Raw genomic sequence first — 18,201 nt, forward strand, 5'->3', positions numbered from 1 at the left:
ACTTCTGAATGCTAATAAATGCATAACACACAAGTCCACCCTGTTTCTTCTCAACCACTTCATAAAAGTGAACCTTCCCAGCACCTAACACACCGGGGCACATAGTCTCCTTCGTACATGCTTGTAATGCCTTCTGTGGCTATGTCAGTGCACAAAAAGAACTTGACAAGTGAACAAAATGCCTACTACAAACGTCACTGGGGTTAGTGACTATGGGAGGACTGGCTGCAGCTAAGGGAATATCAGACTAACTTAAGCTCCACAATGCAGCCATCTGACACGCCACTCAATTTTAAATCTCCAAACCAGGGAACCCCCAACTACACTAGCCCCTCGTCTCATTTACCAAAAGCCACTGTGAAGAACATTAGTGAGTGTTACAAAAACAAAGTAACATGGTCAAGTAAAATTGACAAACTAGGGCATCTTATGGAAAGGCTTCTCACCATTTATACGCTAAGGTGTGTTGTGAATTTCCAGGATTAGATCATGCAAGGCTTCCCACATCTTTTTTTTTTTTTTTTGGCCACGCTGCGCGGTATGCGCGGCATGTGGGATCTTAGTTCCCCGACCAGGGATCAAACCCGCGCCCCCTGCGGCGGAAGCTCAGAGTCTTAACAGTGGACTGCCAGGAAAGTCACTTTTTTTCACTTTTTTTTTTTTAAGGCTTCCCACATCTGACTGATCACACACACCCTCCATTTTTGGTGGAGCATATCTGTATCACTAGCATTTCAGAGACCACACTTTGGAAAACACTACCTCAAGCAAATAAATACCAGATACTGATTTATCCTCAGAAAAGCAAACTTAAAACATGAACCTCCCCCACTGGGGCTAGGCACCACCTTTTTATGTTGATGTATAATAGACACAGTATGGTATATTTTAAGGATGCTGCTTCTTCTTCTCTGAGGAGTCTGAAAGTAAAAAAACAAACCAACAGAAAAACCACCCAGAAGTAAAATCCTTAACTATAAATGAACTAAGTGACGGCAACACAGCCCTTGGTGGGGCACCAGCACCTTGTCAGGAATCTGGAATGTAGGTCTGGGGTTGTCAGCAGCTCTGGCTTGATTCCAGGTGAGCTCTTCCCAGATCTGAGTTTATTCTATCCATAAAGGAGAAAGAGTACCACCCTACCCCAGCACTGCACACAGAGGCCTGAAAACTAGATGAATTAATGCGGCAGTTCTCAAAGCGTGGTCCTCACAGTAGCAGCAGCAGCGCTACCCACGCACTGTGAGAAATGCAAATTCCAGGATGCTGGTCACACTAGCCCTCAACAAGGTCAAATCCTCTACTTGGAAAGGGGGCAGAAGAAAGCATTCCTACTGTACATCCCTGAAAGCACATAATGAGGAAACTGACTTCTCTCCCTGTTCAGTGCCTTCCATAACAGAACCTGGCTAATAACTCTTGGCCAAATTTTATATGCTTCTCTTAAAAAAAAAAAAAAAGGCAAAAGGATTCATAGCCTTGCTATTAAAACCAAACCCCTTTGTTTGGTTTAAGTTTAAAAAAAAGTTATACACACAGTCTCCATTGCTTACTGTTGTTATGATTGCGGAGAGGAATAAGCCACGGAGCATTTCAGGTTGCCTAGCAACGCCGCAGGCACACTCTTCAGAGGTGCTCTCAAGAAGCTGAACGCTAGCACAAAACAAGGCGAAGCAATCAAAAGAAACGTGCAATCTGTGCCACATCTCGGCAGAAGGTTTACAAGCAGTAAGAAAGCCCGGCGTCAGATGTGACTTTACTCGGGCCCATCACGTGTAGCAAACCTGCACAAGGCTGCTCGCCCCACGTGACTAAAAGCAGCCTCATACAACACCCAGTACTGTCCACAGAACACCCCTTCAGAGGTGATTTCATTTGACCACTGTGACAAAGTGGATGGGAGAACGACCACCTGAGTTCAGCATCCAAGGAAGCCAAGTGACTTGGTCTAGGCCACACAGCTGGGAGCCCCAGAAGGAGAATCAAGTCTTCTAGTCCTGGACTTTCCCTGCTCTGCTAAAAACTGATTCCCATTTCTCTATCACCTACTTCTAGGAAACCCAACAAAATAAGATTCTTCCTCCAAACCAGAAACCTTGGGCATGAGTTTACAGAAGCGGCAAACCAACCCAACAGACTGACCTTGAAGAATTTCTACAAGGATAGGTATCACTATAAAATCAAATCCTTGACATGTTTGAGGAACTCGCTATATACTATGTGAGAAAAAGGTCCCATTACAGAAAATTGTGATTAAAATTGGCTGGAATAGGTAAAACCATTTTCCTATTGGGGATTTTAGGCTCTGGTTATACACATTAGTAATAAGTACATTTTGCTTGCTATCTGCAACCTTCATATTTACAAAGGATGCACTGAGTAGGTGGACAACACATTGCTCAATGAGGTGTTTTAAAGGCGAAAGTTAAAGAAATGCAGGGGAAAACAGTGCTTAAGTTGACGAGAAAAGTTTCCCACAATCAAAAGCTTATAAATGTATTACTGCTGGCATGACCTCTTTGGGAGCTCTGATTCGCTTACTGTGGGTCAGCATAAATGCATCCCATCTGCAACACAACATTGCTGGGGCACGTAACTGCACACCACCTGGCGCAGTGGGGATCTGACTATGAGCGTCTAATAACTCCTGAGATGAATTACATAGCGCTCCTTACGGAGCCCACCAAAGGCACGTGTCCAGTGACTCACGAAGGACTTACCCTCCCCTGGTGTGCTGCTGACTGTGGGCGGAGATCCTATAAGGAAGCGCACGCTCGCCCAGGTTCTCCAAGTTCCTCACCACAGCCCCTCTGTCCATCAGGGTTTCAAGTGTACGCTTCAAAGCAGCAGCAGTCTCTGGCTGGTTTTTGGTTTTGTTTTTAAAAAGAAGAAAAAAACACATCAGAATCAATGTAAGAACTAGAATGATCAAGTGTGGTCAGTTCCAATCATAACAGCTCTATTGGTAGGGATCTTTGGGTAAAAGCAACAGAAACTACTTTTGGCTAACAAAGTTTAAAAAAAAAAAAGAGAGAGAAAGACACATTTATCATAAGGATATGAGATAGCTCACAGATACGAAGGAAAATCTGAAGCAGCAGGCCTCGGAGAGTTCAGGGACCAGAGCAGCTCCAGGGATCTGGGAGGCAGGAACTAATGAGTGTTGTCTTCAGAGCACCTTGGCCAGGATGAATCAGCGCCAATCACTGTCAGTCCTTGTAGCCCATGATTCAAAATTCAAATTCCAGGGAAAGCATCCTCTTGGCAGGACACTTTGACCATCTCACCAAAACCATAGACAGCCAGTGGGAAAAGGGGTTGTCTCCCAAAGAAAAACTGAGAGATTGTAACCAAAAGGGAGAAAGGATGAGTAAGACCCAATCTCTGCCCGCATGGAGCTTACAATCTAAGAAAGACATGAACTCAAAAACCCATGTAAGAAGGCCAGAAGGCAGAACACCGGAAGTGACATAGGGACCAGAGAGCTCATGAAAAGAGAAAGCACATTCAGTTGGAAGAAGGGTTCCATTAAAGAAAGCGGTCTGGAGGGGAGCCCTGGAAAATGACAACGGGAGATGCAAAGAACAAACAAACCAGGCATTGAGTAAAAGAGCAGAGACAAGAAAGTATTGAGGAAAACAGCTAGGAGTCCCATCTGATGAAGTACAGGACAAGGAGGACTGAGAAGTTAAGATCGTAGGTTGGGTCCAAGTATATAAACAATCAATACCTGTTACTAAAAACCAAAATTGAAACAATATAAAATCCCATCATCCAGAGATAAAAGACTTCAAATATTCTGGTGAATTTCCTTCCAGATAGCCCTCTATGCACATGTATACACCAAAAAATTTTGGAAGAAAAGACAATTTATAGGGGTAAACTTGAGAAGACACAACTAACGGAATGTGGAAAATGAGGGAGAGGCGTGGCAAAAGAGGGGCACCAAACATGGTGGCTGGGAGAATGGGGTTATTATTAACAGCTAAAGGGAAATCTGGACAAGCTGGCTGGGGACACAAAAGATGACTCTGGTTTAGGACATGCTGAGTCTGAGATGCCCACAGTTCCCCCAGGCTGACCTCTCAAGATGTAAACCTTAAGCTCAAAACAACAGGGCAGGCTAGAATTACACATTTAACAGTCATCTGCAGAGAAGGGCTATCTGAAACCCTGGGAGGAGTGAGGGCACTGAGGGAGGGGGTGGGGAGAGAAGAAAAGAGACCAACAACAGAACGGGGTGCGGGGGGAGTGCAAACGTTTGGGGGCTGACAAGAGGACTCAAAGTCAGAGAAGCAAACAGCAAAAGGAAAACCAGACCTGCCTTGTCACAGAAACTAAGGGGAGAGGCAGCCTCCAGAATGACAGGATAGAGATGAAGAAAAAACCACAGCACAGTGACTGCACGGTCACTTAGCAAGATGGGGCTAAAAGCTAGATTGCAAAGGTAGAGGTGACAGAAAGAGAAAGCTCTAGAGCCTGAGGGGCAAACAAATTTGAGTCAACTTTGAGGAGAGAGAAAACACAAGGAAGTTAGCAGTTAAAGGGGAATGAACCAGTCGAAGGATAAAATGTCGGATGTTTTAAACATCATCATCGATGGCCAACATGATTTGCTGCGTAACTGCTACGTGATCAACACTGATCTAGTGTTTTATTGGTACATATTTAATCTTCACCACACACAAAAAAAGGAGCCAAGAAGGTTGATAGATTTGGAAACTGGGCCTCTGAGAGATGTCATGACTTTGAGATTACATGGCAGTTAACAAGTGGAAGAGCCTGATGCAAAGAAAAGGAACACTGACAAAAGTCAAATTGGGGGAGGAGGCCAGAGGACACCCTGGCAAGGAAAAGAGTACTTCTCCTCAGACATAACTGAAGAAATGCAAGCAGAGAAATCTTCAATGCAGGAGTGAACTTAAGAAAAGGCTACCTTCCAGTGGCTCATTTTGGATCAAATGAGAAGAAAACTGCAGAACAATTTTAAGTGTACACTCTAGTAACTGAAGAAAATCCACTATATACCTGTATATTTTCTTTCTGACAAATACTGCTAAAATGCTGTGAATGCACTAAGTATTAGTTTAAGGTGTAGAAATAAAATTTCTACTTTTATTTCATATTGTAGCCCACTAGGGATTTTTTAAATTCCTACTGAAAATTATGTGTATTTATATATTTAAGCAGCCTTATGATAAACAGAAACTTCCTGAAAACAAAAATAAGGGCCAAAATCTCTTTGCATTAACACTAACTAGGTAAAAAGTCTATGGCAATTTCTCCTTACGATTGTAAACAAATATTTTTATATAGTTCTAAATCAAGCAGAGCCTAAATTCTTCTCACATTTCATTAGTTCACAGACATTTCAGTATTTTGCAGAAACCTCATTACTAACAGCAGGGTAATATTTCATTTCATTAAAAATGCTATTTCTTGACTCGATATTGCATCAATTAACTTATGATAAGTAGATGAACAGTCTATCCAAATAAAGAATGGGTAAGGGAGAACACAAACACACACACACACACACACACACACACACAACACACTTTGATTACAGTCTTCTGATTAGCTACCCAAATCATAAATTTTAATTCAGTGTTGCCCGATTAAAAAGGAATATATCTCAATGCCTCTTGTTTAAATTCCAACTGAAGAGTTTACAGTATGAAACATGGAGCATCCTCTTCTGAAGTAAGAGCTTGTATAATAAGATTTGCTTCTGTCCAAAAAAGGGGAAAGGCCACCTAACAAGAATGTAACTTGGGAAAATATCAAAACACATTTTAACTTCGGCATGTCAAGGTCAAATTGCAGACTGTTTGAATGGCCACATTCATTTCACTGTAATTCAAATGACCCAAAAGTTAAAAAGATGAAGGAGGGGTTAAAAGACTTCCTGTTTATTAAGGGAGCTGCTCAACTAGTCCCATATACCTACCTCGTCACTCTTAAATCAAGGGTCAGCAATCCAGGGCCTGTGGGCCAAGTCTAGCTCACTACCTCCTTTCGCAAATAAAGTTCTACTGGAACACAGCCAGCTCATGCATTTACATAGTGTCCATGGCTGCTTTCATGCTAAAAGCAGACTTGAAATTACAGCAGAGACTATATGACCCTCAAAGTCTAAACTAGTTACTATCTGGCCAACCTCTGCTCTACAGTGTAATGGACTGAGGGAAGCTGGCAAGGCCTCAATCCACTCACCCTAAAATGTACCACAGATAATACCATGAGCCTGGGCCACTGAGCTACAGACAGTGAGTTCCCCATGGGATGGGTCCGCAGGCAGAAACACAGGGCGCCAACCTAATAAGGAACATCAGCCTGACTGTTCAAATCACCACAGGATTCAGAAGGGATTCTACAAAAATCACCATTCCACCCACCAAGCTCCTAATCTAATCAATCCAGGCTTTCAACTTCCCTCATTGGTGAAACTTCTAAGTCTATTAAAATAAAAATTTTAGGCTTCCAAAAGAAAAAAAAAAAAGCTCTGCTCAACACAGCACAATGTTCAATTTGTAAAAACATATGGTCTACAGGAAGCACACGATCTTGCTGGCGTAATTCTCATTTACAAGGTCTCTGAACCCTTTAATTCCAACTATTCTAAGAGAGGTTGTGCGCATGTGCTCCTTACAGGCTTCTCTCACCCCATCTGAAAGCAGCTCCTTAAGACTTTCCTCCAACCCACCATATGTCAATGAAACACAATTCTGTTACAGCACAGATTGGAGAGCCAAAAACGTTCACTTGGACAAAAAAAGTATGGAAAAGGAACAGTGAATGAAATGTGAACGGGAACTAGGAAACCTGGACTCCAGTCGCAGCTCCTTCACTAATGCTATGCCACTCTTTAAATTATTAAATTTAATAATAGATTATTAAAATGTATCCATTTTAAAGTTGTGCCTCAGTTTCCTCGTGTGCTAAATTAGTGGTTCTCAACAAATTTTCTGTCTCTATAAGCCTGTCACAAACAACATTTATGTCACAATTCTCAAAATATCCTGGGGGCACAAAGTTTTTAAAAAGTCTCTCTTTTCTTCTGATATCCTCATCACCCCAGAGTGCCCCACCCACCTCAGGGACTCTTTATGTCATTCTCATTTACTTCTACACAGCAATTTATAAATATCCTTTCATCACGGGAATGTAAGCTTCAGGAGAGCAAGCGCTTTTGTCTATCTTGTACACAACTGTACTCCCCAAATCTACAAGAGTCCGGAGCGGGCGCTAGAAATGGTGGTTGAATAAATTAGCGTTATCAAATGTACCTCCCCAAGAGGGTCTCTCTCTTGCTTACTTACTCTCATTTTCCCCCCCGAGGGACTGGAAGTTTCCTCGTTTCTCTAATACAATTTGAAGCCACTTTTCATATACAACATACCTCACTATCAGGGTAGTGACCATAAATAATACTGAAGCAACATTACAGTACTAGTGTTTTTCTGTTTATTTCATGTAGTGCCAAAACGCTGTTAATACCAATACTACGGTTTAAAAGAATCCAGAATTCATCTAATAGAAGTGAAACTAAATATTTCATGTATTTCAGAAATATAAAGTACTAACATACATAAACATAAATGTTAAACCTGGATTGTTCTAATTATCTGTGATAAGATATAATACTATCCAAAGAATTTACACTAAACAATACTTAAAGAAAGAAAGTTCATCCTAGACAAAATTAAAACCAAATTTTGATATTATTATTATTAATTACTGGACCTACTGGTGTTCAGGCTACAAAAGAAGGCTCTGGGAAAACCCAACAGCTAACTTCAAATATTTTCAGGGCTACTATGTAAAAGATAGGTATGTTTTATTTGGATTGGACACTGAGAAACTGGAATCAAAAGGTAAAAATTACAGAGAAACAGAGCATTGATGTATAAACAAGAACACATTTCTGAAAATTACAGCTATATGAGAGTGAAATAGGCTGCCTTGTAAAGAACTGACCTTCCCATCACTCGAAATGCAAAGATACGGGATGACCGTCATTTCAATCTTTGCACCAGGTGGGAAGTTAGACTTTTCGACTTCTAAAGGCCCTGCTGAGATTAAATTCCAATACTATTCTGGCACCACTCATCATTCTGAAGGACATTCTGAAGTGCAACCGCCTTTTTACAAACACTACAATTGCATGGTGGTGAGGAATACACTACTAGTAGAGTTTGGTGGTGGTGCCTAGATTTATGTGAAGGCACCAGCTGTTTTACCCACTATTGCTTTTGCAGTGACCCCCTGAAAAGGTCTCTGCGAAGTCCAAGGCTCCTCAGATCACATTCTGCAAACTGCAGTTCTAGGGATTCTAATGGGCAAAGTTTCTATAAAAAAGAGTAAAGAGCAAGGAGATGAGGAAAATAAAAGGAAGGACATCTCTACTTACCCCTCAAATAAAATCCCCATTCAGTAAGGTTATTTATAAGCTAAGAATTCATGGGACTATCATAAACACCATCGGTCAACGACCAGTGTTTAATCTAATTAAACTTATTTTCATCCCAGAAGAGAAGCTTTTCAACAAAATTATCTTGTAAATTAGACTCTCTGGCAAAGACAGTTTTGAACCAGTGGCCCTCGGGTGCACCCAGCTATCACTACAACACCCTCACGGCCCACCAGGAAATGAAAACCACATAGAATCCACAACATTTAATGGCGTGAAGCATCTACCTACCCCTCACCCTTCTCACTCTACAAAGAGTAGTGCAACTCCCAGGAGCAAGTAGGATTTAGGGAAGGTGGAGCCAGGTCAGAAAACTGTCAAAACCTGTGAAAATGTAAATGTAAAAGCCTTTCCCAACCGACGCTGCATCTTAATTCCAAGGTTAATCTCCTTAAGAAAATTTCCTTGAAATTTACATTTCCAAATAGAGAGAATGTACCTGGAAATTCTGCATCGAGAGTCTCACAGCAACTTGAAAAAGAAAATCTGTGAGCACAGCTTTCAACAGAAGAACCAGCTTCCAGGGAAAGCTCTGCCACTAGCAGACCTCAGTTGGAAGCAGAGAATGGACACCACCTACCTCAAAATGTGTGAGGTGCCAGCCCTAACATCTACAGAGCCCAACTTTGGGAATGATTCCATGGGAACTGTTTTATCAAATATCTTTATGACTCAGTAGAACCTCTTTGCCCCACAATTTATTGAATCAAGAGCTGCAGTCCTCCCAGTAATTAAGGATAAAAATTACTAAGCACAGAAGCTATTTTAAAAATTAGAATAAAATTCAGTAAGGGCAAGTCTAGAACACTAAAAAAAGTAAAGATACATAAATACATGCTGGAACATGATTATACTTACCTCTAATGAACTATTATACACTATATAACTTGTAGGTTAAGTGACTAGAAAAGTAACTCAAAGATTTTTTAAAGGTCAACGACAGAAAACGCTTGAGATCTTTTAACTGCTCTACTACTTTGCCCATGAATCATTAAACCATTTATTTAAAAATATATAAAATAACTATGAACAAAGACTTAACAGACTTTAAAAAGCGGGGGAGAGGACAGGAGAAGAAGAGACGGGAACCAATACACATCAAGTGTACTGGGAAAGTAACAAATACTCTAATGAGGTGAAAACCTGTTTCTTTTTATAAGCCACTGTTGTGTACTCTGCAAACCGAAAATATCTCAAAATTTTAAAATATGTTAAATACTGCAAATTCACAGTTCAGACATATCAAGTGGTCATTTAACCGTTAAAGCAATAGAGCCCTAGGAGTTGCTGAAGCACGTACTAAGTGAAAAGCACTCATGAATATGATATTCAATATACACACTCATATTCATGAGAAGCAAGTATGCGGGGGCATCTAGAACTCTCCACTGCAGAACAATTTTAAAATAATCTTAATGGCATAAATCAGCTGTAAAAGAGAAGGTGTGTACATCCACATCTGGAAATGGAGTGAGTACAAACTGGATGACTTCTTATAAATATATCAAACTCTGTGGGTATCAGAAATATAGGTTGAACCTTACGAAACTGCCATTTGGGAGGATCAAGAACAGTCCAAATACTGACCATTTCTTAAGGCTCAACCTAATAGCTATCCACAAACATTCCTCTCAAAGTGCCTCCCTCAAGACAGGTATTTCCAAGTTGCTCACTGTGAAATCCACCTCCAAAAGGATGGCCACGGGGATATGAAACACAAAGTCCCTGCCCTTTAGAAGTCTGTGATGTAGATATGCAGACACACATAAGTAACTAATAAAGGGAGGGTGAAACACTTCTGACTGGTGGTTTGGAGATGGCAGGCCTCAGCCAGACTCTAAAGGCTGAAGAACACCTCTTCAAGAGGTAGAAGGAGCGTTAGTTAGGGTCCTCTCAGAGCAGGTCTGGATTAAGAAGGTTCTGATGGAATTTATATTTGGGGTAGAATCAATGTGGACACTGTACTCAGTACAGGTAGAAGCCATTGCTTTTTTCCACTCGCGGCAATATTTTTTTTTGCCCAGAACGTTAAGATTTAGTTTCTTCAAACACACTTTTGGTAAAAACGTAAACTTTCTGGAGGGCAATTTGGCAATATATATTAGTTTAAAATATGTATGCCTTCAATGCTACAGCCACTTCTAGGAAATTGCTCTATGAAACTGTCATACCCACGCACAAGGATTTAGCTATGAAAATACCACAAAATTATTAGGATAGTGAATAAATGGAAATGTAGTTCTTCATTAATAGGAGTCTGGTTCAATAAATTATTTTTACTGATTGAACAAGTACTATGCGGCCACTAAAACAAAAGGAATGCTGATCCTTACATACTGACATGTAAATATTATAATAATAAAATAAAGAAAAAAACCCAGCATGTAGGGTCAGTCCAGTTTTTTCCAAAAGAAAAAAAGTACTAAGATACATATATTTTAAAAGTCTGGATGAATATACAGCTAAATGATACCAGTTTTCCTTAGGTAGTAAGATGAGAGGAGTATTCTGTTCTTTTCTTTCTGCACTTTATTATCTGATTTCTCTCACAATGAGCAATGAAAAGTGATTTAAAAACTTTTGGGGTGGGGGTGGGAGCGAATTCAGTTTTGTTCTGTTTTAAGAAGAATTTCTTCCCGAGTCTATGCCAATTGCTATCTTACTAGATGCCACAGTTTGTGAATTCTGTGTCAAAGCCCTGAAACTATGCCTCAACATTTAGAACTCATGCCATATCCATACTGATTCCATATCCATATACGTTTTAAAAAAGATAATAATCAGGGAGGTATAGATGGATAGCTTTTCAGCGGTTACTGAAAGAGCTTTGTAAGCTATACTTCCAGCATCATGAGCTCTTACAACTGGCTGCTCTGTCTCTTGGGAATCAGAGGAAAAACTGGAATCTCGAAGTCAGGAGCCCAGAGATCTCTGATCTCTGATTCTAGAATCAGAGCAGACCAAAGAGATGTGATGGGAAAAGGCCAACTGTGGCCTTGAAAACACAACAGCCAATGAAAGCAAGATGATGTGAAAAATAAGAGGAGCCTGCCCATTCTATTGCCATGCAGCCAAGACTCAGATTCTTGAGATCTGGGAAATCTGACACAAAAATGTATTCTTTGGATGATATGATGAAAATAAAAAGAACCCAGGGAAGAATGGAAGAAAAAAATCAGAGGAATAAGGGTCCAATGACTGCCAGATTCAGCATAGATTAATGCCGTGCCAAACAGCAAAGTGCAAATGAAGTAGAGTCACAGTTCGTAGCATGGCTAAATTTGCAAATATAAAAATAATAGGATGGGGCTTTCCTGGTGGCGCAGTGGTTGAGAGTCCGCCTGCCGATGCAGGGGACACAGGTTCGTGCCCCGGTCCAGGAAGATCCCACATGCCATGCCGCGGAACGGCTAGGCCCGTGAGCCGCGGCCGCTGAGCCTGCGCGTCCGGAGCCTGTGCTCCGCAATGGGAGAGGCCACAGCAGTGAGAGGCCCGCGTACCGCAAAAAATAAATAAATAAATAAATAATAGGATGATCGGTAAAGTAACTTCAGCTGCAAGGTAGGCAGAATGTCTTTAAATCATAAACTGGACTTACTTTAAATGCAATGGGCATCCAAGGGACCCCTGCAGCTAGTCCACATAGAGACATAAATACCGGCATTGGTATCAAAAGGCTATAAATGAATAAAGTTAAAAGAACTAACACAGAGAGCAAGAAGGAAGTCATGATTACATGAGATCCAACTTCACATGAATTTACTAGTTGTCAATTACTTATGTGCCTAGGTTATCAGTAAACATGAGTAGTTCAACCATAATGCAGTTTTGTTCCTTAATAAACCCACTTCTTTCCAAGGTCTCAACTCAAAGAATGTCATTCAGAGGCCATTTAAGGCCAAAAGTGGGGGCTCATTTGCATATAACCAACCATTCCCTTTGTGATTCGGGTAAGTCAAAGGAAAAGGGCAAAATTACCAAGGCATTCCTCTAGAGCACATTAGAATCATCTGGGGCGCTTTTAAAATGAGATGCCTATGTCTCATCCTCAAATATTTTGATTCTATTGGTCTATTGGGGATTCAAAAATCTTGGGCACTAGGATTTTTCAAAGCTCCCCAGGTGTGGACAAAGGTGAAAACCACATTCTAGTAGGAAGCTGGCTAGCCTCTCACCACTCCAAAGATGAATGATTCTGGCTGAACTGTAGTTTATAAAGGATTTTCAGCAATGATCTCCTTCAACTCTAATTTAAGGAACATAAATGCTCCACTTTTCTCACAGTAATAATGGAGCCCTCCCTGAATGTGAAATGACAATCACAACAGGTGACTACTTGTGGTTAATACTGCCTGAACAGCTGGGAAAATGCCAAAATTAAGGTACCCATGTTTGCTACTCTGAGAACATTCCAAAATCCACAATCCTTTTACTGGGAGATTTCCATTTCTTTCCTCCTCATTCCCCTCCAGATGCACTTACAGATGAATAAAAGATGGGAAACAAGAAGATTGGCAGGAGTCCTGGTTACTATGGCAGCAAGTAAATGAAATGCCACAGCTCATGAAACTGATAGTGAGAGCAGGCATCAGGTAGACATCATGGAGCTGTACCTGTCTTGTTGATTGCTCTCCTTCATGCACAATTCAGTTCACTGCCTCCGCCTTATATTTCATCCTGTTCAGAGAGTAGAAGGGGGACAGCACTGGAATGACAGGGAGACCAAGGAGGTAAGAATCAGCAAAGGATATTGACAGTAGAGACAAAAGGGTTATGAGAAAAGCCAATTTAGATTCTGTGAATCTTCTAAGCATCAGTGTATGGGTTTAGCAAAAATATCAGTCTGACTGGGTTAGAAGAAATTTTTTAAAAATATGCCTCGAAATAATGAGAAACTTGGGCTTTGGCAAGACAGTCAGATCTGCATACCTTGCTGAACAACACACCAAAAGTGTCATCACCAACTAAGCCACTGCAGTGGTGTGTATTAACTCAAGTGGTGGGAGGAAGGTACTTACGGGACTACACTGCTCCAAAGAGCAGGGAGGAGAAAAGGCATAATAAAAGCACAGAGGAAGTGAAGGGATCAAAACACCCTTCGAGATTCAGCTACTTCCTAGGAAAAGTGTGCCTTTCCTCCCCTAATCCTATCTTGCAAGTGTAATTATTTAGAAGTACATGTCCTTCCCTAACAAAGCCTCTTCAAGGTTGCTTCCTATTCATCTTTACTAGATGCTGGAGATGCAAAGAACCTGGCACACAGGATGCATTCGATAAATGTTTGATGAATACGTACATCAAAGAATAAATGTAAAGATAGATGAGAGATGGAAGTTACTAACTGTACTTAATTCAACTAGAAAGGAAGAAAGGATTAAACCAAAAAATGAAATAAAATTCAAGGAGAAATAAGATCTTCATTGCAAAAACAAAAACAGCATATATATATATATATATAATGCATATATATAATGTATATATATATATAAAGGCAGAGATACATAATAAAGTTAAGCATATCCTGTTAGTCAAAAACAGAGATGTATACGGTCAAGGAACTAGGAACAAACAGGTGGAAGGTGGAAATAAAGACATAGTGGGAGGGAATTCCCTGGTGGCACAGTGGTTAAGAATCCACCTGCCAATGCAGAGGACCCGGGTTCGAACCCTGGTCCGGGAAGATCCCACGTGCCGCGGAACAACTAAGCCCGTGCATCACAACTACTGAGCCTGCGCTCTAGTGCCCATGAGCCACAGCTGCTGAAGCCCACACACCCAGAGCCCGTGCTCTTTAAACAAGAGAAGCCATCGCAATGAGAAGCCCACGCACCGCAACGAAGAGTAGCCCCCGCTCGAAGCAACTAGAGAAAAGCCCGCGCGCATCAACGAAGACCCAATGCAGACAAAAATAAATTAATTTTAAAAAAAGGGCTTCCCTGGTGGCGCAGTGGTTGAGAGTCCGCCTGCCGATGCAGGGGACGCGGGTTCGTGTCACGGTACGGGAAGATCCCACATGCCGCGGAGCGGCTGGGCCCGTGAGCCATGGCCGCTGAGCCTGCGCGTCCGGAGCCTGTGCTCCGCAATGAGAGAGGCCACAACAGTGAGAGGCCCGCGTACCGCAAAAAAAACAAAAAACCATAGTGAGTACCGCAAAAAAAACAAAAAACCATAGTGAGAGACACGTAAAGGTGCCTCCAAACTTCTGAAGATTCTTGGGAATAATAAAACCAATGGACATTCGACTCCTAGAGCGTACCAGAGAATATTACAACAAAACTCAGCCTCCAAAAACCTATGAAATCTGGTAACTGAGTCAGCAAGCCTTATGTAGAGACAATAATATTTTACAGAGAATCTGCCATAGGGCATGACAATAAAATTTCAAATTAGAATTGGAAGGAGAGTAAAACCCAAAGTAACGATAGCCCTCATTTTGTTGTGTTTATTTCTCCTTCCAGTCTAAAATCAGCAGCATCTACCCTGGAGTACTGCATTCAAACCTGGAGGTCACATATAACTCCTAAGATAAGCAGAATTTTTAAACTCCCACTGTGCTTCTGGTTGACAACATGTTCTTTTAGGATAAGGCAGAAACTGGCAACAGGCTCTGAAATTTTAAGCTTCAAATGCTAAGTGAAGAGTAGATACCAGGATTTCCCAGTAAGTTGGAGTATTCAACATAAGCATGTTATGCTCCCTCCTGAAAACCTACTAGAACTACTGTAAAGGAGTGTTTTGTTTGTTTGTTTGTTTTTTTTAACGTACAACTCTGCAAGAATGAGGGAGAAAGGAGGGGGAAACAGCAATTCAATTTTAGAAAAAAAGCAGATGGAGAAAAGCAGCAATGGGGAAAACCAAGAGTCAACCATATTTACACTGTAGAATTCCCCAAAAGATCTGGGAATTGGCAACACTGAGTACACCTCGGAAAATAGGGGTGAGTGGGGGACTAAAATAAACTTGGCTGAAAGTTTATGAAAGTTGGTTGGACCTCTAGATGCATGTTTGGAGGTTGATTCTCTGGAGTGGGTAAAACAGAGAAGTACATGGACTGCAGGACACAGGCACAGCTGTAAGAGGAGATATTATACCAAAAAGGAATTAAGAAAAAAAGGCACACTGCATGCTGAAGACCCCTGTGCTCTTCCTCCCGACTGGCTTCCAGAATGATGGCCCAAGGCCTTTTATCATTCAAAAAACCTTCTGTGGGGAATCTGACCTGTTCTAAAGAGACTGCAGTAGTCATTCAACCAACAGCCAGGCCCTGAAGGCCCAACAATGAGGCCGACAAACTCCACCCACACACTCAGAGCATTTTTTAGTCCACCCCGTTAAACATAAGCAAACCACCAAAGATCAGAACACATTTGTGAAAAGCCTTTAACATGTGAGACCAACACAAACAAAATAAAAACTGGAGGAAACAATGCAGAAGGAGAAAACTTTAGCATCTTCAAAGATGAGAAAATACAGCATACATGAAAAAAGAACAAGGCTATAAAAAAGAAAGATTTGGGGAACAAAGGATCTCTTAAAAATTAAAAACCTGACAGAAATTTTAAAGAAATTCTTTTTTAACATAAGGGTTGGAAGATAAAGTTTAGATACACCTCTAGAAAGACCAAAAAGACAAAGGTGAAAATTAAAAGACTGTATGAAACCAAGTGGACCAGTCCAGAAGATCCAAGACAAGAACAAAAGTTCCAAGAGGAGAAAAATTACCCCCAAACTGAAGGACACGGGGTTGACAAATTGAAAGAGGCCACTGAGGGCCAGTACAAGTGAAAGAAAAGCTTTCTTCAAGGCACATGATCATGAAATTTTAAAACACAGGGATTAGAAGCTAGAGAAGAATGGCCTCATGTTTACACATTTCTGAAGGAAACTACTTCCCAATCCAGAATCCTATATTCAGCCAAACTTTCAGACAAATGAGTAGAATAAAAACACTTTTAGACATGCAAAAACTTTAATTCTAAGGCACTGTAAAATTGAAAAAAAATAAGTAAATGTGTCAGTATTATCAGATTTCTTGCTGTTGGAGAAGGGAGATACAAACATAGAAAGGGGAGGCTAAAAAGAAACCTCTGGTGCTGGTTTACAACTGGAGGCATCAGGAGATGTGTACGCGAACTTCCTAGTTCTGTACACTGACCACGTTTACCTCTGTAAGAATGAGCACACCCAGACCTTAGTTTCTAAATACCATACCCTACTAAATGCCTGATCCTGAATGGGTCAGGGAAAGTACAAGATGAGCCTGTAACACTTTGTTGTGCTGGAAAATAAGGAAGTACTCAAAAAACGATGGAACGTGCCACAGGACACAAACTAGCCTGAAGGGAGACCTGCTAGCTAAATCTGGAAACATCTGAGCAAAATAATGACAGTAATGAATTATAACCCACTAAATAATACATGAGTTCAAACTGATAAATAAATGGGGAAAAGGGGAAACTCTTGATTTCAGTATAGTAAAAAAAAAAAAAGTTAGAAAAATCACTGTTTCACACCACCACAGTAATAACTTACTCAGGCAAGAATTATCAGTGGGGCTTCCCTGGTGGCACAGTGGTTAAGAATCCTCCTGCCAATGCAGGGGACACAGGTTCGAGCCCTGGTCTGGGAAGATCCCACATGCCACAGAGCAACTAAGCCCATGTGCCACAACTACTGAGCCTGTGCTCTAGAGCCCGCGAGCCACAACTACTGAAGCCCACGCGCCTAGAGCCCGTGCTCCACAACAAGAGAAGCCACCGCAATGAGAAGCCTGAGCACCTCAACGAAGAGTAGCCCCTGCTCACCACAACTAGAGAAAGCCCGCGCACAGCAACGAAGACCCAACACAGCCAAAAATAAATAAAATAGATTTATTTAAAAAAAAAAAAGAATTATCAATGGATGCTAAAACTAGGGATTCAAGTTTGATGAGGAATAAGTTATTTACATAAACTCTAATTATCTCCCCACAATTTACTTACTACCAAAGGGGAAAACATTAACTAGACAGTGGAGAGACCTGGTAGGTACCACCCCAATCAAGTATCAAAGTTAATGTCAATAATAATGAGACAACACAACACATGCCTCTCAGTGTGAGGCTTTGAGGGCATATTATTGCTTACGTTGTAGTCCTGCCAAAAATGCATAGTGTGAATCAAATCATGAGGAAAACAACCCTAAATAGGGGTGGCATTCACAAAATGACTGGCCTCTACACTTCAAAAATATCAATACCACAAAAGACAAAAAGAACAGCTGAGGAACTATTTCAGACTAAAGGAGATAGACATAAGAGCTAAATGCAATGAACTGGTTTCCAAACTTAAAAAAAAAAGTTGCTATAAAAGAACATTATTGAAACAGCAACATTTGAATAAAGACTTTAGATTAAAATATCGTACCAGTTACTTTCCAGATTTTGATTATATTGTGATTATCCTTGTCTTAAGAAATATATCCCTAAGTACTTAGAAGGTAAAGGGGAATGATGTCTGCGACTTATGTTTTCAAACCGTTCAGGAAAGTGTCTGATGAGAGAATGACAAAGCAACTGTGGCAAAATGTTAACCTCTGTGAATCTGGATGAAAATGATTCCTGGGTTCTTCAACCTATTCTTGCAACTTTCCTATAATTTGGAATTATCTCAAAATTAGAAATGAAAAAACCAAGAATATTTTTATTTATTCAATGTTTTATATACAACTTAATTCTCAGTCAGTATTTG

General features: G+C 40.8%; 1 protein-coding gene across 1 annotated transcript in view; it reads right to left on the reverse strand.

Annotated features, from left to right (window-relative positions):
- The window catches only part of MRPS6 (mitochondrial ribosomal protein S6), a 66,185-nt gene that overhangs the window by 13,518 nt on the left and 34,466 nt on the right, over positions 1-18,201 (reverse strand). Inside the window, exon 3 of the mRNA XM_029214134.1 lies at positions 2,721-2,860. Within this exon, the coding sequence (XP_029069967.1) occupies positions 2,721-2,860 (140 nt within the window). The remainder of the gene's footprint in view (positions 1-2,720; positions 2,861-18,201) is intronic.

The sequence above is a fragment of the Monodon monoceros genome, unplaced genomic scaffold (assembly GCF_005190385.1).
Source record: "Monodon monoceros isolate NGI ecotype Baffin Bay Population unplaced genomic scaffold, NGI_Narwhal_1 Super_Scaffold_11, whole genome shotgun sequence".
NCBI classification, from domain to species: Eukaryota; Metazoa; Chordata; class Mammalia; order Artiodactyla; family Monodontidae; genus Monodon; species Monodon monoceros.